The sequence below is a fragment of the Tauraco erythrolophus genome, chromosome 29 (genome assembly GCF_009769465.1).
Source record: "Tauraco erythrolophus isolate bTauEry1 chromosome 29, bTauEry1.pri, whole genome shotgun sequence".
Classification (NCBI taxonomy): Eukaryota; Metazoa; Chordata; class Aves; order Musophagiformes; family Musophagidae; genus Tauraco; species Tauraco erythrolophus.
Window position 1 is genome coordinate 4,661,051 of NC_141493.1, and position 19,823 is coordinate 4,680,873.

General features: G+C 47.0%; 1 protein-coding gene across 1 annotated transcript; it reads right to left on the reverse strand.

Moving 5' to 3' along the window:
- Positions 1 to 2,109: 2,109 nt before the first annotated feature.
- On the reverse strand, positions 2,110 to 6,192 carry ANXA4 (annexin A4). The gene is made up of 9 exons (XM_086628154.1): positions 6,124 to 6,192; positions 5,854 to 5,944; positions 5,035 to 5,114; positions 4,573 to 4,629; positions 4,017 to 4,110; positions 3,402 to 3,497; positions 2,887 to 2,945; positions 2,437 to 2,559; positions 2,110 to 2,169 (listed from the first exon to the last, which is right to left on the reverse strand). Exons 1-9 carry the CDS (start codon positions 6,175 to 6,177, stop codon positions 2,110 to 2,112), a joined length of 714 nt encoding a protein of 237 aa, XP_086484280.1. The 5' UTR covers positions 6,178 to 6,192.
- Between the last annotated feature and the right edge of the window lie 13,631 nt (positions 6,193 to 19,823).

A 19,823-nucleotide genomic window follows, 5' to 3' on the forward strand; every position in this document is an offset into this window, starting at 1 on the left:
CTACCGCTCCTCTGCGCCGGCGCGGGGAGGGGGCCGAGAGCGCATGCGCGGCGGAGGCTGCACGGTGCCGGCGCGGGGAGGGGGCCGAGGGCGCATGCGCGGGGGGGGTGGGGGGGTGGGGGGTGGTGTCTGCGCTCTGCGCATGCGCTGCCGGCGGCGCACACGTGGGCGTTGGGGTCCCGGCGCCCGGGGGTTCCGCGGGCGTCGCGCAGCGCTGCAGGAGAAGGCGATAACGGCACAAAACGCCCTGTTCCTGCGTCATCGCAGCGCTCCGTGGCGGCGGATGACGGAGAGGAAGTGCCCGCGTTACTGAGCTGCGAGCAGGAGCAGCTGCAGCAGTTGGGGGGCTGCACCCCCGGATCTGCCCCCCGTTCCCCCGGTGATTTCCCCTGGGCACAGCAGAGACGTGGCGTTGTATAAGCCGTTCCCCAGCGCTGCTGGAGGATTTGCAGCATTGCCATGCGAAGGGCCCATTCCATGAGGGCAAGGGATTTGCCTCTTCTGAGCAGGAGACATCCCCCCCTCCCCTCCCAGTAGCCGTGTCCCACCCGGTGGGACAGGGCCCTGGGCCCTGGGCACCCTGCTCTGGGGCTGGAGAGCTGGCAGGCATCTCCCTGCAGCCTCTGCCCGCTCGGCCGGTGCGTGGAAGTCCGCATTTCAGAGAAAAAGCCCCAGTGGAGCACAGAAGTTGTTGAAAAAAAAAAAATGGGACATGGTTATTTCACGTTACCTCTCCCAGAATACACAGTCATGGCAGAAGGTTGGGCAATGAATCGTTTATTCATTTTTAAAAAGTCAGCAACATTACACGAGGCATTAAAACACAAAGCCAGTCCTGAGTGCATCAGTCAGCCTGTTGTACTGGGTAAGACAACTTTCCTTTCGCTGAGCAGAAGGCTTCAGTAAAGCTGGAAAAAGCGCAGCCTTCTCTCTCACCAAAACTAGGGAATGTATCTCCAGTTACAGCACAGAGAAGCAAGAAAGAAAATTACTTTGTTTGAGGCCGCAGAAGTATCTCCTATTCAAGCCAACAGTAGGCTAATTTAGAAAAAAAATGGGTGGCAGAATTGGGTGTAGGCCAGATGAGTATTTGTGCCTTCAAATCCTAATCTCAGGCTGATGCCTTCAAAGCAGGATTATATACCAACGGCTAAAAAAAATAAAACCAAAATTGCTAAGCCAAAGCAGAACCACATTTTTGCAGTGAAAACAACGCTCAGTTTAACAGGCACTGGGGGAAAAGTCTCCTCTAGAGACTGGTGTGGAAGTCCAATTCAGGCATAGGCACAAAAACTGGACCCTCTGACAGTAGCGTTACACCGGGCGCCAACCAGCCAGCGCTGGTGAGATTCGGTGAGCTACCCCAGTATAAGGCATCAGGTAGTGCTGAGGAGATGCATTTTTGGTGACAGGTCATTCCTTAAAAGGCACCGTTCTAATGACATCACTTTATCCAGAGGAAGGGTTTGTAACATAACCCTGACGATTTATACTCCCACGAGTCAAGGAGGAAAGACCAAGAATTGGGGTCTTTTCCCGAGCTTTTTCTCATGTCACCAGTGACATCTTCCCTACCTACAGACCTATAGGCAACATATACATAAAGTGCAGCAAGGCTGTTAAGGCTCTACGCTAACAGAGGGCAAGTTAAGACCTAAACATGCTTATATTTTAGATGATTGATTTCTTTGTGTTTTAATCATCTTGCAAAAACTGAAGCAAGGCTGCGTTCTGCACTCCCCATGTGAAGGAGGTTAATTGTCCTGGTGCAGCCTCTCACATTCTGCATCCAAGTTTGCTTCAGTTGATAAGTTTTTGCTGGTGAATGCAACGGCAAGGGGACAGCTTGTCAGGAAACAATTTAGCTTTTACATATTTGGTTATGTAAAATGGTTATAGCATTCTGTTTAAGATGGGCTTGACTAGCCCAGTCAGTAGACAAATGGGTGTTCCAAGCATGAAAGTGTATCGAAAGGGTCGCTAACCAGAGCATTAACTAAACTAAGTCAATACTCATAGCAATTAATAACATATTTGGGAAAAATACCAAAGAAAGAAATCCTGATGATCAGCTGCTTCCCATCACCCAGGCAGTACACCAGGCATCCTTTAATCCTCCCCACCACAGAGTCTGAGCAGGACTTTCCTATAGTCTCCGGAGCAGTCTCCCTAGAGGAAAAAGAAAAAAGGAATGCACTTAGTTTTACAGCTGCAAACAAGGCTGGATTCTTTCCAGCATGTACAATTTGTTGTAGGGTTTGTAACCTCTTTGACAATTTAAGAACTAAGAACATTCAGGAACATTTTCAGTACATAAAATGTAAAGTCTCCTTAATTCCAGCTCCTCTAAAATACCCAATGGGTGTCAAGTGAGAACCTGTCTCCTTTGAGCTGCTTAGCAAATCCAGCTCTGTGTCTTAATGCTGCAAAGCTTACCTTAATGAAGGAGTGGAGTGACTTCCCATACATGGTCAAGAATTCCCTTCTGATATCCAGCATATCTATTTCAGAGCGGGACACCATCACTCGGATCAGCGTGTTGTCATCTGTTCCCAAGCCCTGAAGAAACAGACCAACCGTGTACAACTAGAAAGCCTTTTGGACAAATCAGTGAGACACAAAGGTTGGAGCACTTGGTCTTCTGCAAAATCTGTTCCTAATTAGAGCGTTTTTGCATTAGTGGAGTGATCCACCAGCAGCTTGCTGCCAAGCAAGCATATTGCTCTGAGGGAAAGAAGGTCCATATAAAAGCTCAGACTTCCCCCCACTCCCAGTTAATGGCAGAGTTTCTCTTTATCTAATGGTTGCTGTCATGCTACCGACTCAAGCATGGAAAGACAAGGGAAAACAAAACCAAAAAACAATCTCACACCAAAAGCTCTTTACCTTCATGGATTTATACAATCTTTCAGCAAAATACGCAGGTTTATTTCGCATGCACTTTACTGTAAAGGAGACAAGAACAAGAGAATTAAGGTCAATAAAAACTGAAAGAGCAGGTTTTCCAAACCTTTACGGCACTTTCTCAGTGAAGGTGTTTACTCTGTAAAGATGTGGCTCAGGGCCAGGGAACAGCAAGTACGATGCAGACATCCATAGCGGGTGACCTGCTGTAAATCGATGTGTCCATGCCCAGTGCACAGTAATATTTTCTTCAAGGCTTTAGTGCTTCCTGACAGCAAATGTCAGCTACCAAAGCATCACTTGGGAAAGCAAACAATATCAGAAAGCACCGAGCCTTCTCACCCTATTGTATCTGCAAAGAGTAAAACACCGTGGCTCACAAAAAAGACAAACAGTGTTTGCCTCCTGAAGCTATGTGAACAGCCAGCCAGGGCTCCATACGGTATCTCTAATCATTTATTTAGTTTGCAGATGATGTTTAAAAGCAGGGAACTCACCCACAGCTAACAAAGCATCTTCAAGGTCTCCTGACATCTCAGATTTAATGCTGTCCGTTATGTCCTTGTTAGCAATCCCTCTGTACGCATCAAAAACTAGGAGGAAGAGTCAGGGATAAAAAGAGCCCTTGAGATGCTTCAGGGCATGCAGCGTCGTGGATCACTTTGCAAGATCAAGCTCCTCATCCTCTGAACGAACATTGTACCATTATCCTGGCGTTTTAAGCTAAATCGGGGCTGTCCCACAGAAAGAATTCATTTTAATTATTCACTGTCATGCTAATTGGCCCACCACTGCTGCCAGAGTTTTCAAGAACCTCTAGTTAATGATGGCAGTTTAAATGCTTAGCTTCTTTCTGCCCCAATGGGAGTCACACTTCATTATCTCCAATTTACAGGCTGGAGCCACTTGTACTGATGTTTTTCTCAAGTCCCTTTTTTGTCTCAGGAGGGAATAAAACGCTCTTAGAGGACTGAATGGGACGGGGCTCTAGGATACCTGCTGTCTCAGGAAGTGTTCACAATCAGTTAACGAACAAGTACAAAGCTCCTAGAAAAGTATCATCCTCAAATGAGGAAAAAAATCCAGGAGGACCTGGTGGTGGAAGGTCCTACCTCTTAGTAGGTGGTTTCTGTTCCGTGTACAGAGGATGGTCAGAAATTGTACCTCATCTGTTCCCCATTTCTTCTCCCCAGCTTCATACAGGCACTTGAAGACATTATAAATAGACAAAGTAAGGCTAATTGAGAAGACCAGCTGTGCATGACATGAAATTTTTACTTCCTTGGTGCTTGAGCACTGCTGGCCTGTGGCTTGTCTAGATCACAGATCTTTTCCAACAAATACTAACCAAGCACAGCAACTCTCAACTGAACTGTCATCTCCCCTCCCAAATACCCAGCCTCTCTACAGACCTTGCACCAGAGAGTCGCCGAGGAGGCTGGAACCTTTATCCCCATTTCACTGGCTGAGTCAGAACAGTTCAGAGCCTTCTCTAAGGGTCAAAACTGGGAACAGAGCCCAGGTCTCCACCTAGGGTGCTGCTGTCTAGCATAGCTTCAGGCTTACTGTCCTACCTTGAAAAAAAATGAGGTCTAGAAGAAGCAGAGATTCACCAGGCATGACGTACAAGAACAGACAATTCTTGCAAGGAAGCAAATTGCTACACACCTGAGCATCTTGCTGAGCGAGGGCTTCATCCACATACATCCCCTCATCTCTGTTTCCCTGCGGAGATACAAGGTTGAAAAACTCTTTTCACCAGAGCCACTCATGCAAGCAAGTCCTGTAAATTCCCCATTCCAAACGAGTTACTGGAGATGCATAATGGGATCCTTAAAATTGAATAGCGGCTCACAAATACAGCAAAGTGTGGCTCAGATGTGACTTGTACTTCCTTTTGAAATGAGCAGCACTCCACTTTAATTGGGCTGCTTTAAAAAGAGCGCATGGCATTAATGCATGCCCAGAGTCAGACTCCTCTCCCTGCAGAAGCTGGGTGTGAAATGCAGGCGAGGTGAAACGCAAGAAAAGTGAAATAAAAGCCTGTCTAAAACACCTCCTCACTGAAGCGAGAGGCACGTCCCTCAGCAGCAGGAAGATTCACCCCCGTTTCCCTTAGCCTGCACTTACTGTCGCAAGGGACACGAGGACTCTTCGAAACATGGAAGATGTATCAGAGACGATGTCCTCCTCGAGGGTACAGCCATATTCTAGCAAGAGCACACACACATATGACATCCATTAGTAACAGGCCTACCACATGGACGCTGTTCTTCGACAGTATTTGTTAACCATAAGCTCGGTAAATATATAGAATCACAGACTGGTTTGGGTTGGAAGGGACCTCAAAGACCATCCAGTTCCAAGCCCCCTGCCATGGGCAGGGACACCCTCCACTACACCAGGTTGCCCAAAGCCCCATCCAACCTGGCCTTGGACACTTCCAGGGATGGGGCAGCCACAGCTTCTCTGGGCAACCTGGTCCAGTGCCTCAGCACCCTCAGAGGGAAGAATTTCTGCCTTAGATCTCATCAAAATCTCCCCTCTTTCAGTTTAAAGCCATTGCCCCGTGTCCTGTCACTACATGTATATAATTATGTCCTGTCTCTACATGTATATAACTGTGCTCAGGGCTCTAAACATCACCATAGCAGTCCAGCCATCATATTTAGTGCTACAGGGCAAAATTAAGAAACACAGCCAATATAAAACTGGCAATAGATCTGCACATGGACAGACATCCAACTGACAGACATAACCACCCCATCCCATTTTATTTACACCAATACAATTTCTGGGTGAAATTGTAGCCCTTGAGGCTAGTTGTATTGGCTGATTTGTCACAATTAAAGGCTATCAGATCCCTCTCCTCCCTCTTCTCATGTCCACACATACGCATAAGTGACTTTTCAGTCAGCATGACAATGGCTGGCAGTTTGCCCTACGTACGACGTTGGTAGTTCTCATTAATGCGCCGAATCTCTTCATTTGTGCGAGAAGCCAGAATTTCAATCAGGCAGCCTTCATCTGTCCCTGCACCCTAGGGAATTGCAAAGAAAAGATCCATAATCATAATGATAACTCTTTTGATGTGCAACTAGGACTTTAAAAAAAAATAAATGTATGTTAATGATAAGAAATGAATATTAAATGTATAATTACACCATATCATACTGAATTGACCAGAGCTTGAGCAACATAAAGAGAAGATTTCTGCACCTTCATAGCCCTCCTCAGTTCATGCACGTCGTACAGGGTGGTAGGAGTCATCATACCAATGATCACTCTTTCAAAATTCCCACTCAGCTCAGACTTCAAGTCATTGATCAAATCCTAGAAGACAGAGAGAGGAGAAGAGAGCTGGGAGACAGTACGGTCTTTGAGAACAGAAAGAACTCAGTCACTACTCTTCTTCATGCTCCAACCCTCCTTGCATGAACAGTTGTTCTGAAGTGAAAAAGACCAAAATAAACTTGGCCAGAGAAAGCTTGTGCTAACCTTACTGTCTTGGAGAACAGGATGTTGTTCACGTTTCACCCAAGTGATATAACCCAAAAATTGTCTGCATCCCTGGTTAAAGCCAGGGTCAGTAATCTCTGAAGACCACTTACCCTGCCGATACTGCTTTATAGGTGATCAGAACTTGCTGACGTTGGGAAACATTTAGTTTGGTCAAGATCTCGATGATGGCATCTTCATCCGTGCCTGGAAGAAACCAATGGAAACCAGTCAGGTTGCATGCACAAGAACCAGAAGCACGCTCTGGTCTAGTCCCGAGTGTGCCATTAGCCATCTTCCGTTCCTTACACAACCCTCATTCTCCACATTTTCTGTTCCTTACACAACCTGGTTCTCAACAGCACTGGGGACTGGATCAGCAGCATGGCAGTACCACACTGCAGGAGGGACGTGACAACAGCCTGACTAAGGGGCAATGCAAATGGCTAGACTTCCCCTCGAACAAACCGCCAGACAAAACATTCCCAGTGCTCAGGGGGGTGAAAAAAAAAAAGAGGGTTTAACACTGGGGGGAGACCAACTTACCAAATCCCTTCATAGCCTTCCTTAGTGCCTGTGCTTCTTGCTCAGCACTGAAACTCGAGACCCCCTTGATTGTTGCCTAAACCCACAGGAGAGGAGTTATGAAAGGCAAACTCAAAGCGATACATACATACATACAGGAGAGTTGAATTGAAAAAAAAAAAAATTCAAAAGATGCAAACAGTGACAGTGAGTAAAGTCTACCCACCAAACGAGTGATTTCATTCCAGGTTTCCACCCTGCCCTAAAGAGGAACAGTTTGTTCTAGAGGGACTTCCCAGCCACATAAGAAATAAGCCACAGGGACACAACTAAAAGGAGAAAGTATTTTCATATAGTTGCCCATGGAATATCTAGTTTCCAATTAAATAATGGCAGGCAGCCTGACATCTTGTTCAGTTTTCCATGTAAATCATAGAAGAAGCTGTTCCCATCAAAGCCCTGTTCCTGACTTCTCTAAGAACAGCCCAGGACCATCATTCTGTAAAATAATGCACCAGAAAGCGCAGTGTTTTGGTTCACAAACAGATTTCTCCTGCCTGCTGTTTCTGTGGGACTACGCTGCCTCTTACAAAGCTCTCCCTGTTCCCACGAGAACCATCAGCAAACCACTGCTTAGTCTTTGTGCAAGTTGGGCTTTCTGATCAGGCCCAGCGATAACTACCGTTACTGATGGTTACCTTGCAGGTTGAGCCTGCGAAGGATAATGTGCCCAGGAGAAATTATCTGGAGAAATTAATGCTCTTTGAACTAATGTCTGATCAGATTTTCCATTAACTCCCAAAACGGAAAAGTCCATCTGTGTGGGTCATTCTCCTCTAGTCTGAGGAAGCAGAGAGAAGCAATAAACTCGCTCCCTGTCAAGGGACAGACAGTGACAGTGCCCTTCCTGCTGTGTCCTTATCTGAGCTACACTCCCCACGTTTATCTGAGCCGAGGTGGCACAGCGTGGTACAGAAAACTCACCATCGCTCTCGTGTTTGATCAATCTGATATCGTCTGGGTCTCCAGGCAGTTAGACAACTGCAATAAAAACCAGAGGGAGTGTTAGTCTTCTAGCAAATAATTAATAGAACATACCTACCCTTGCCAGTTAATGGGGCTGCTTCGGTAACCATCTAATTTCTCAGAGGACCTGAACAGCCCTACGGAAGGGAACGCCCATAGCAGCATCCCTGAGTTTCCAGTCCTGCTGTCCTCCAGACAAAGACTGGCTTGCAACAGCACAGGGCCAGGGCGTTTGCCCTGTTTGAAAGACGGATTGGGAGCACAAGCTGATGCTTAGCACTAGTGATTTAAGAAATTTCTTTTCTATTGTCAGCGTGACAGCCTGGCTGAGGCTACAAGGAAAAGCAGACAATGTTGCCCCGGGAGCAAGGAAAATAGACTTGATTCCCATGGCCTTCAAAGCACACGGCTTTGGCCTTGCCAGGGGAGTCCCTGAAGGTGAATTAGGGTGTGGGTGCCTGCACAGTCCTAACAGCCTTCAGGGATGCTCCCTGGGAGGCAAAGACAATGTCAAGGTGTAGATGAGCACGTGAAGGATAACCTCACTTGAGGACTGGGACAGCAGAATTATTTTGCCTCTTACTTAGAATCTGCTGTATTCAACATCTCCTCCGCTTGGTGCAGTGGGTAATTTCTTGTAGGACTGCAGTTTTAACTGACTGTTAAAGCCCTCAAAAAAAAAAAAAAAAGCTTACTTGCCATCTCCCCAGGGTTATTTTTAACGCTCATAATTTTGTTTTCATGCATAGGGCCTACACATGAACACACCCAAAGTATTTTCCCATATCCTTGGTCAGTTGACAGGATATCAAGTACTAGGACAAGGTTTACTTCCCTGCGACTCAAGCTCAACACAGTGTGAGCTGAGGTTCTGGCATTAAAGCCCTTAAGTAGTCACGGTGATGCCGGTGGCTGACAACATCTCTCCCAAATCCTGCTCATGGTGCTTAACAGCTGCTATCAGTGAGCCCAGACAGTTGTGCAAGAGCAGGAGTGTCTTTAGCCACACTTCACATGACTCTTACAAATCCCAAACGTCATCTGAGGGTGCTGTTCAGGCAAGTTAACTCTCAGGATGACATTGGCCGTAGATGTGTTACGCACAGGCACTCCCGAGCGCTCTCCAGGTCATCCCTACGTTATTACACCTGTGCAATCAGGCAATGCATGGAAAATTATTAGTGTCGAGTTTGTTTTCTTTCATATGATTATAGATTTCAGTGGTCAAATTATGACCTAGACCTCAGAAAAGTCATCTTTGCTCTTCTCTAACCTTTTACAGAAACATGAAACCCACTTTATTTGCTTTAGCCAGACACAAAATAATGGCTTCGAATTTCACAGATCTTTTTCTGATGCAGTTTTACCATTCAGTTGGTTCGTGTACAGAAGCAGGAATATTAGACAGGCTGGTTTAACAAGTCAGAGGGCAAAAGAAAGGTCAATAAACAAGGAAAAGGGGGTGGGAGGCAGAAAAATTCAGAGTGCAAACAAGCTGGCCGAAAGAATCCAACACATGAGGAAAGGATGCGTGTACTGGATTCAGGGCAAAGCTCCTGCTATATCAAATTACAACAGAAATGTCACAATGGATATTGACTGGAAGATTCCGATTTCTTCATCCAGCTGAAACATCACTAGGAATATAAAGAGTAGAGCTCCCTTTCACAGGTGAAGGCGTTCCCATGAACTGCTCAAGCTGGGGCATTAGATGAATAAAACTCTTATGGCCACCCCCTTTGCTTGCACAGGGAGAAAGGAATTGCTTGGCCAGATTTGCCAGTGCTCTGCAGCTTAACACAATTCCTGGCCTGCAGCTCAAACCAGGGAAAACAGCTCCGGGATAGGAGCACCACTTAAGTCCTTGTTATAAAGAATGAACCTACGTATGCAAAAAGTCAGCTTGCCGATACAGTAAACCTGGCTTAGAGCAGGCTCAAACGCTGTGGCCAGATGACAGAGTGCAGGTGTACCAGGCATCCTTCCCATTATTCCAATTTTCCCCACGGATCACCTTTTCCTGGCAGGCTTTGTCAGCTAATCAGGCAATTCTAAGTCCACATCAATGTCCTCTAAAAGCTGAATCCAGAATAAACTTAATTTATCAGAAAACGGCCAAAACTCTCATTGTGTGCTGGCCAGTTCAAATCCAGGCTTGCTCGGAATCGTTTCCCTGACAGTGCACAGAGCAGGCGCAGCTCCCGACGAGAAAAGCTCCCAACAGCTTAACAGGATACAAACACAGGGGTTTTCCCCCCCGAGTTTGAACTCCTGGACATGTCGCCAGCCCCACACCCAGGATCTGGAGTGAAAAATCACCGTTTTGCGACCCGTCCCCTTGTGAGGCAAACGCCGGACTAGTTTGGCCAGTTCTTTTCATTCAGTGCACGTTTACGCGCACACGAACCCCCGCCCTGCGCCAGATCAGTTTTTCCGTGGCTCTGCCAGCTGTTTCCAGCATGCCGGATGCAACCTCCTCCCTCCACAGCAGGCTGTGCTTCGGGGAGGCTGAGCACCCCGGGGTAGGTCCGAGGCTCAGAGCAGGGTCACTGACTGATCCCAGCCCAGTTTGCGGCTCAGGGCAAGATCTCCCTTCTGCTGGCCAGCCCTGAATCAGCTGAAGCATCCCAGCACCTCCCACACGATGACCTTTTCCTGGCCACTGCCCTCAAATGGAATAAAAATATCATACTGAGTGAGCAGAGCCGTGTACTCCTCACTTCAGCCTGTGCCCCCCCCCAAAGCCGCTTCACAAGCCCCCTGCCATACCCTCCCACTCCAGCATCCAACTGGCAGGACGTGCCAGCTTGGCCATGGCAGAAATAAGAAGCAAAACCCTGCACTCCCTGTGCTTGGGAAGAGTCAGCCATCTTCTTCCTTCCCACAACCCACCTCCCCGTCCTTCCTCACCCCAGGCCTGCACCCTCCAGGGCTGCCCCAGTGCCCTAATGCCTTGGCACCGTGGCCCCAACGGGACATCTGCCCAGCCAGGGGCTGTCCTGCTCCTGCACAGCCGCACGACCAGCCGCTGCGGTCTGGGGCAAGCAGGGACAGTGTTTGGCACTTTCCCGGGCACCTCTAACCACACGACCCCTTCCCCATGCCAAAGCAGACACCTCCCTACCCCCCCAGTCAGGTTGGCACTGACCTGCTGTCCCACGCGGGTGTCTTGGCAGGGATGGGGAGAGCTTTGCTCAGCTTGTCCTGGATGGCAAAGTCCCCGCCCTGGAGCAGGGTGGGGACTCGCCAGCACAAAGCAGCTTTTCTCCAACGCGTGACGAGAAGGTAATCCAGCCTCTGCCCTTCCGCAAACGGCTGGTTGTAATCCAGAGCAGGGAGAGATTCCCCACGGAGCCTAACGCGTGTTTAGGAAACGCACATTTAGGGTTACACCGAGGCCCTTGCAAATGAAGGTGGCCTGGCAGGCTCGGACAGCTTCCACGCTCCCCAGCGTTGCGAAAATCTCTGGGAACAGAGAGGGTTTCTGCCTGCAGCCCGGCGCACGGTGGCACCTGATGTTCTGATGCCTGGCTTTCTGCTGGCGCGTAAAAGGGTATACCCGAGGGGGGAGCGAGGGGGACGACAAGCTGGAGCACACAGGCAGCAACAGCCTTGACAAGAAGTCCTGTTCCTCCCCCTCGTGCTGTCCGTGGGGATTTCTTACCTGTGTCGTGTCTCCTTCGCTCCCACGGCACCTCTCCAGGTCTGCAGCAACGCTCTCCCTTGGCTAAGAACTTTGCTTCGTTGCAAACAGCCATGATTTCTGTAGGAACGATTATTTTCATAAAGATTATTATTTTTGCCCCAATAAACGGCACCACCCTCAAGCCAAAGCACTTCAGGCAGAGCGACTCCAGCTTTACCCCAATGTGGCACTGCCAGGGTCAGCCTGGGCCAAGCCCATGAGGCTGACAGAGGGAAATCAGCCTGCAATAATACAAATCTTGTCGCCGCCGTGTTTATCCTCAGGGACTTTGGTCTCCTCTGATGCCAAAAGCACCGTTATTACGATGGGCAAATCAACCCTCTCAGGTTCTTTTTCCCAGCTCCGATAGATCTCATCCCTGTGCCTCTTTGCACATGCTCTTTGGCTAGAAGAGACCTAAATTTAGCAGCTCGGATGAATGCGGGCTGTGCTCCAGCAAGCGTGTCTCTGCAGCTGGCTTATTATAGCTCTCACTGCAGCTCAGTCTCCCAAAAAAAGCCCGCAGAGGCCAGCATCTACTCACTCCCTGCTGATGCAGGGGGACATTGTTCAGAGGGTAACAGAAAAACAGGGTTCAAGCCACAAGCACTCTCCTTTTCCATTGCAGAGTCTCTTTCCTTGCAAAATCCGGCACTTTGCCCCAGCCAGGATTCAGTGTGGACTAGTACATGTTATCGACGGTCACTAAGGAGAAACTCTTCTCCTTCCTACAGCTGTTAAAGTTTCCATTCTCATCCCTTCCTCTCACGTCAGCTGTCTCCTGCTCTGGGCTCATACCCGCTCATTTTAATTCCACTGGCAGAACTGCTGCGTTTCTCCATCTTATGTTGCCTCTGATTTTTTTTCAACTCTGTATTTCGAAAAGCTTCATTCTTCTGTTTGCTTTCCAGCCTCTTCAACCCCAAAGACTAGATGGCTCTGACACCACAGTCACAGGTATATGCAACAGTAATTATTCTAGACCATAAGTTATTCATCTTCTTTGGAAGTTATTTATCCTTTAAATATTGCACCAATCCTGCCATTCATGATTTGCATAAATCAACCTTTTCTTTCACCCTGAGAGAGGCTCCAGGTAGGGCAGAATACTTTGGAGATGCAAAGCGTTTGTGTGAATGTTTTTTGGAATTATTCACGTAAGTGTAGTCCATTCAGAAGCCAGATCCTGACCCACCATATAGCCAAGTTCCCTAAAATCTTGGCTGGTTATGGATGCTGGCTCTGTAGCCATCTGATTCAGACAATCACAATTATTTGGATCAAAAGGAAAAAAAAATACAAAGTACAAAAGCTTCTGACCATGGTGAAAGTTAGTCAAGCTTCTCTGGAAGGTGGATGGAAGGACAGGGCATTTAGGACAATGTTTGTCTGAACCCGGTTGTACTTTGCTACAGGAGCTGCTCCCTTTGGGAAGGTGAGGGGTTGTTGCTGTAGGAGAAATTTGCTATATAAGGTTGAGGAGACAAAGCTTTGTCTCTCCAGGAGCACTTTGTCTAGGGTCTGCTCAGCTGCAGCGTTTTGTCTTCATCTCTTAAAGGACGGAAAGGCTATGGCTGTCCTTCAATATCTGCAGCCTGAAGCACTGCCTGGCACAGCTTTGCTGTCCCTGCATCAAAAGAGGGACAGTAACGGGCAAGCCCCCAGTTCCTTTCTGTAGTGACAAAGTACATTGCTTTGCTTTTCACTGATATTTCCTGTTTGTCCCATCGATTATTTAAAACCACCCTGTTAGAACGCTCTCCAAATCCTCAGACTTTACTCAGCTGCATAGCTGCTCTGTATTCCCACTCCATCCTGCTGTTCTCCTATCTCTACAAAAGACGGAATAAAAATTAAAGGTCACAGAAAGACAGGGCAGTGTGCATTAAGTACATAAACAGAGCTCAAGCAGCCAGCTTGTTAAGCAGGAGGAATTTATTCTAGGTCCCACAATGGGAACAGAGCTGAACCTTTTGGAAAATGGCAGCGTTTGCGCTTTTGCCCTAAGGACCTGGCCTTTTAAATTCCCACCTCAAAGAGGAGAGGAGCCTGGTGCTGGAAGAAGAGGTTTCCAGTGTGTCATTTGATTAGCAGGCACCTGCCTTCAGCTTTAGAGAAACGACCTGACCCTCATTCACTGAGGTCCAAATCCAGGCACTAATGAAGTCATTAGCCAATCTCCCACAGATTTAAGTGGGGGCCAGAATTTGGGCCTTTGGGGACTCTGCAGTTGCTTTGAGAAAGTTCATAAGGGAACATTCATTTTTATATCTGAGCACCAGCAGTTTGCATCCAGCAGCCCCCTGAAAATAGGGTTGTTCAGCTGTTGCACAAGCGCTGTCGGAGCGACGTTGCAACGCTGTGGCTCGGATTGTCTCCATGGCAGCGGGTAGCTGAAGGTAGGGTGGAGGCTGAAAACCAGCGCTTGCTTTTCTAAAGCATGGATTTTCGTGTGCTTGTAAGAAGGAAAAGAAGTCTCACATTCTGCATGTTAATATCAGATTAATCACAGAGTTAACTGCAGATAGTAGGAGTCACTGCAGAGAGGTAGGGGTACTTCTGACACTTAGAGCAACACTGTCTCCTTACCTCCAGCTCAGCGCTGTAGAAGATGAAATGTCCATTTCCACAAGTCAGAGGTAGGTTTGGTGTAGAAACAGTGGTGTTTTGGGGAAGACCTTAGGAAGAGCCAGCCTGAAGCTTTTGTTCTGTTATTTGAGTGAAGCCCTTTAACACAAAGGGAGGGAGGAAGGTGACAAACACACTCCCAGAAATAGGTAAGCAGTGTTTATTTGAGGTGGAAAGACTGAAATATTCCAGTTCACCTAAGAAATGAAAGTGTTCTTAGCTCTTCATTACTCACCATAACTATCAGAAACACTGTTTTTACACAGTTGATATTACCAGGGGAACGTGCAGCACTTCACCTCTTCGCAATTCAGGGTTTTACAAAGCCCTGAGCACAGCGTACCAGTGCTGCTACGCAAGCGAAGGGCTCTCTGGATAGACCTGGGTTGAGTACATAAACATCACGAGGCCAAGAAGGAACAGGGGAGCAGAACCAATTTGAGAGAATCCCTCTAACCTAAAGCGCCTTTAAAACAAGAGACTGCTTGGACACAGTGCTCTACACACCTGAGAAAATCAGCTGTAAGGGGAGACAGCAATGAGCAGCTGTATGAAAGAGCCAGGAGTCAAACTCCCCATTTCAAGCGTGCTTCAATTACAAGATTTTTAAGACAGGGATGCTTGTGCGTTCTGCAGGCAGGCACACAGGAGGAGATCCTGGATGCTATTACAATTTATAACAGTGGCAACTATAACAGTGTCTCTGGTGCTGCCGCGCTCGGTGCTTTCCACACTGCTGTCCCGCAGCATATGCTGCGTTGACACTGTCTCAGAAACACCCCCACACTCTGCCTTTCTCTTACAGAGAAACTTAAGGCTGCTCCTGGCCGTGAGCCCAGTCTACTGTTGTCTTTTATTAAGTAAAGCTATCAACAGCAGGGAAGGCAAACAGTCCTGGGCCACTGGTCGCTTGACAGATTCGTCGGCGGTCTGTGTTAATGAACGCCGTCCGAGGTGGGACTGGAGTCGGTGAACACCTCCAGAGTGGGGCTGTGAAGATGGTTAGGTGCTTGTGGGGTGACACTCTTACCTTCAAATTGCCCCGTGCAGCCATAAAAGTTGTTGCTTGCTCTTAAGCGTAGTTGTGTTGTCTCACCTTCCACTCTTCAAACTCAACTGGGGAAAATGGATCTGCTTTAACATCCCAGCAGAGCTTAAGGCACAGGCAGGAGATGTACAGGAGCCTTCACAGGATCTAGCACTGCCTGGCCTTGATGAGCCATCCCTGCTGGGAAGACATCACCTAGTTTGGATATGGTGCAGTCAGAATTACGCTGCTTGTCATGGTATAATCTGTTTACATGAAGGACAAGAGCTGGGCTAGACCGCTATTATGGTATGCATGTTACAGTTTGTGCAGATATAATAATTTAATCTCAAACAACCCCCACTATGCAGATTAATTGATATAGTTTAAGCCTCAGGCCTTAGGGCATTCGCCAGCTCCACGGAGAGACATTGTCAGGAAAACTCCTAACGCCCCTGTGGAAGTTACATATTATTCGTGGTACCTAAACCCTTTCCCCAAAGCCACAGGCTATGAACTGCTACACCATTGCTTCCAGCAGCCTTAAATGCATTATCAAACCTAAATTTCATTTAATGGGCTTAATGAATGTTTACTTCAATTAGCATACATATAGTTCTGAAGAAGAAATGAGTTGCTTTCATTTTTTTTTCCTTCTTAATTAATATCTGCCTCTATGTAGCTTTATCTTACTTAGCTGCTCTGTAATGTGGCTAGCAGCTCTAGGGGATGGAAATAAAGCTATGCCTGCCCACCTAAGGGGGGCTTCTAAGGCACAGATATATTTATTCCTTCATGGAAATATGATAGAAAGTCGCTGGCTGAGGCAGCACTTGGAATGGGGAAAACATAGACTCATAGAATGGTTTGGGTGGGAAGGGACCTTCAAGACCATCTCGTTCCAACCCCCCTGCCATGGGCAGGGACACCTTCCACTACACCAGGTTGCCCAAAGCCCCATCCAACCCGGCCTTGAATACGTCCAGGGAGGGGGCAGCCACAGCTTCTCTGGGCAACCTGTTAAACATGCTAAACATCTTAACATGACATACTTAGTGCTCAAACCAACATGAGCAGGGCTGCTGCACAAAAGAAGACAAGCTAGAAGCAAAGAATGGCAACAGCACTACAGGTAAGCATGCAGACAGGACCCAGTCCTGCCATGTCCAGGGAGAGTTAGGAGCAGCAACCAGCTTCATCCACCACCCCGCAATCATAAGGCAAAGCAAGGCAGCAAGTCCACAGCCTACCCAGGAAACCGAGTTAGAAACGCTAAGAAACAGCACTACTCATGACACAAGCACAGAGCTTACGCAGCAAAGTCAAAACACAACCAAAACTAGGACTACCCTACAAGTGCCTCAAAGAAAGAATAAGTCTCTTGAGCCTGTACTTAAATGGAGGTCATGGTCGATAAGCAGAGGGTGCTGGGTGGAGGCCCAGGTGAGACTGCTTGGGGCAATGAAAGCCTGAGGGTACACTCAGAACCTTGACATTTGAAACACAGCTGATAAATCCCTTCTCAGTGAGAACCCAATCTGCAAATTTCTCTTAACAATACCTGCTTTAACAACAGCGTAGATTTGTAGGGTGGAGACATGCTCCTTGAGAACCATGGCTCTTTTTGACTCTGCTCAATCCTATTGTTGTACGTGGTATCATCCAGGCCACGCGTAGTATTGCATCAAACATGCATGAGCCTACCGATCTCAATCAGCTCAATCATTTCCATGTGTGCCTACTATATATATATATAAAAGCCATGAGTGCCATTACCATTGATGGAAGGTTTTGGTTTCTAGCTGTGGGAAGTACAACCATTCCTGGAGCTAGTGAGTATGTCTTAAAATGGCAGATGTAAACATATAAGAGGTAGAAACTTTTAGTTTTTAAATAGGTAAAATATAGATAAGTGTTTCAGAGTCTTCTTTTTGTTCTTCTACAGAACTCTGAACCTAGTAGAATTCCTAGCTATGTGATCATATGCTTAAGAGTCAATTTTTTTGGGGGGTGATAAAGAAAAATGATGGCTTTTCTGGTCTTACTAGTAGTGTTTTGGGCCACTGCTATCACCTAAAAGAAATCCTTAGATTCCAGAAAACATGGGCAGAAAGAGAGATGGATGGAATAGTGGCTGTAATGCTCTTTAGCTGGTGAGAATCTTGACAAGAAATTTTTGTAGTAAATGTGCATGGTTAAGGGAAATTCTTTATCAAGATAAAAATAACTTGATGAGAAGACTCAATTATTCTGCACTGAATACAGGAAAACATGACTGTTATTTGTTACCCCTGGATAGTTACGCGTGACCAAGCACAGAAAGCGCTGCAGGCTCTTTTCTACCTCGCTGCCACTTCTCTAAATGTCCAGAAGAGGCCAGTGTGCCCTTGCTTTTAGGTTCCTCACATAAAGCCTTCCCAAACGTATGTTTTTATTTAGAAAATGCTGAGCTGTCTGGAAAGTTTGATCAAGAAGGATGCAGCTGTATTAATGTGCTTCTTCCTGGGGATTTGAATGCGTTTTCTTAGCAGTATAGAGGAACAGGGAGACAATATGCAGGCAAACAGCTCTGCTGACCACATCATCAGGACTCGAATATTTTAAACCTAGCATCATGGGATTTTAACAGCTAAAATTTGGTGTTCAGGATTGACAGTATTAGTCAGACTGAGGTTTTTCTGCCATGAGACAAATCTGTGAGCACTCTGGAGTTGCTCCAGACTAACACAGGAGAAGTACTAGACCACGTCTCTGCTGGCAATCGCTGATTAGATTTTTCACTTAAAGCTTTCAGGCTCAGGTCTCTCTCATCCCTGTGAAGGTCACTGGGATTGCAGCAGCACAGCTGAGCCTCGTGCCTTCTGGAATAAGGAATATCAGCAGCATCTGCAACTGGTGATCGGGTTTGGCTGTGCTTTTGTTTCCCAAAATGGTTACAGAGCGAGTTTGTGTGCCTGTGGCCAGAATGTCAAGACCCCATAGCTGTATGTGTGTCTGACACTCATCTGCGTTACACCTCAGCACTCCCAGGTACATTTGAAAAAAAGTGCTGCTCAGTGCCTAATTAGGATGTTCAGCGGTTCATCTGCAAGCTCTCTGCACAGGCTTTATCTCCTTTAGTTGGAAATGAGTCATTTCCCTGTGCTGTACAGAGATGCCCAATTTCCTTGGAAATTGTTCCATTCTGCAGAGTCCCCAGAAATCACTGATTATAGGACTCTCTTTTTGCCATGGGTGTTTTACCTCAGTCTTAATAGATGCCTAGGGATGTTTCACAGGTTAGAGTAATTAAAAAAAAAAAAAGGTGTAGAAGCAACTGAGACTTAAAAAAATTCATATTTAATCTGAAGGGCAAGTGAACCTTCTGTATGGACCATTTGCCACTCATTATATAGCCCCAAACTGCAGCTGAGCAAGGTTTAATGAAGATTAAAGCCTGTTAAATGAAAAAGAACTGCTTCCATCCTTGTGTTAGCTGACTGGCTGAAATTATTGCAGTTCCAATCATGTGGACTTAAGGTGTCTTGTACATGGCATTTGGAAAGGAGGTGCAGATAGGAGCCCCTCAGCAGCACCCTGCAAACTATGGGTGTATGATGGTGGTCAAGGAGGACTTTTGAGGTCTGCAGGGTGGGCTTGTAGACCCTTACCTACAAGAACTGCTGAGAACAAGGGTGATGGAAGAGCTGTAACATTAACTGTAATGAAGAGACACAGTAGCTCAGTAGAAAAGCAACTGTACAGTGATGCACTTTTAGATCTGTCTATCCAACATGCTAAATATCGCCAACAATTTTATTTTCTTATTCTGAGAGTCTTATGCATCTTAAAAGTCTTCAAACATTGGAGGCAAAAAAACCAATTAGGTTTGTTTACAACACGCTGACCCATCCTTGTTGGTGTTGCTGGAAGCCTGTGCCCAAAAGCCAGCCCGTTCAAGCAAGGTGGCAAGGCAGGAAAAACAAAAAGGGCTATGCAAAGGGTAAACGTTTTTGCCATCCCACAGTAATCAGGTCCTGCCTAGCCTATCCGCTTAGGACAAGAGCCCATCAGCAGGATGGCTGTAGCTATTACCATAATACAGGAAATAATAGTCATTGGGAAAAGATGAGCGTGCTTTGGTTTCCTCTTCTGCCTCAGTCGGAGGGGTGGAAGGAGAGTGGTGCTGTCATGGAGGCATTCCTCTAGCAGCCACACGCTCCTCAGGGTTTTGTGTTTTGGGTCGCAGGCTGGGAAAACCAATTTTTGCCATTTTAATGTTTCCCTCTGCTGTTAGAAATCCCAGCTCTGGCCTTCCCCGTTAACGTGTGTGGAAAGGCAAGGAGCTGGCTGCTGTGGACACTGTACGCTGGAAAAAAATCTCCTGATTTCTGAGAAAAAAGGCTGAAAAGAATCCAAAGTGCATTTGATGGAAATTTCACAAGATTCGAGCTAAACTAATCTCGGACGCCTGACTCAAGGGCTTTGGGGTCTTCGGATGGGCCACGCTGCTGCTTGTGAGCATCTTGCTGCAGACTGTGAGGTACTGCT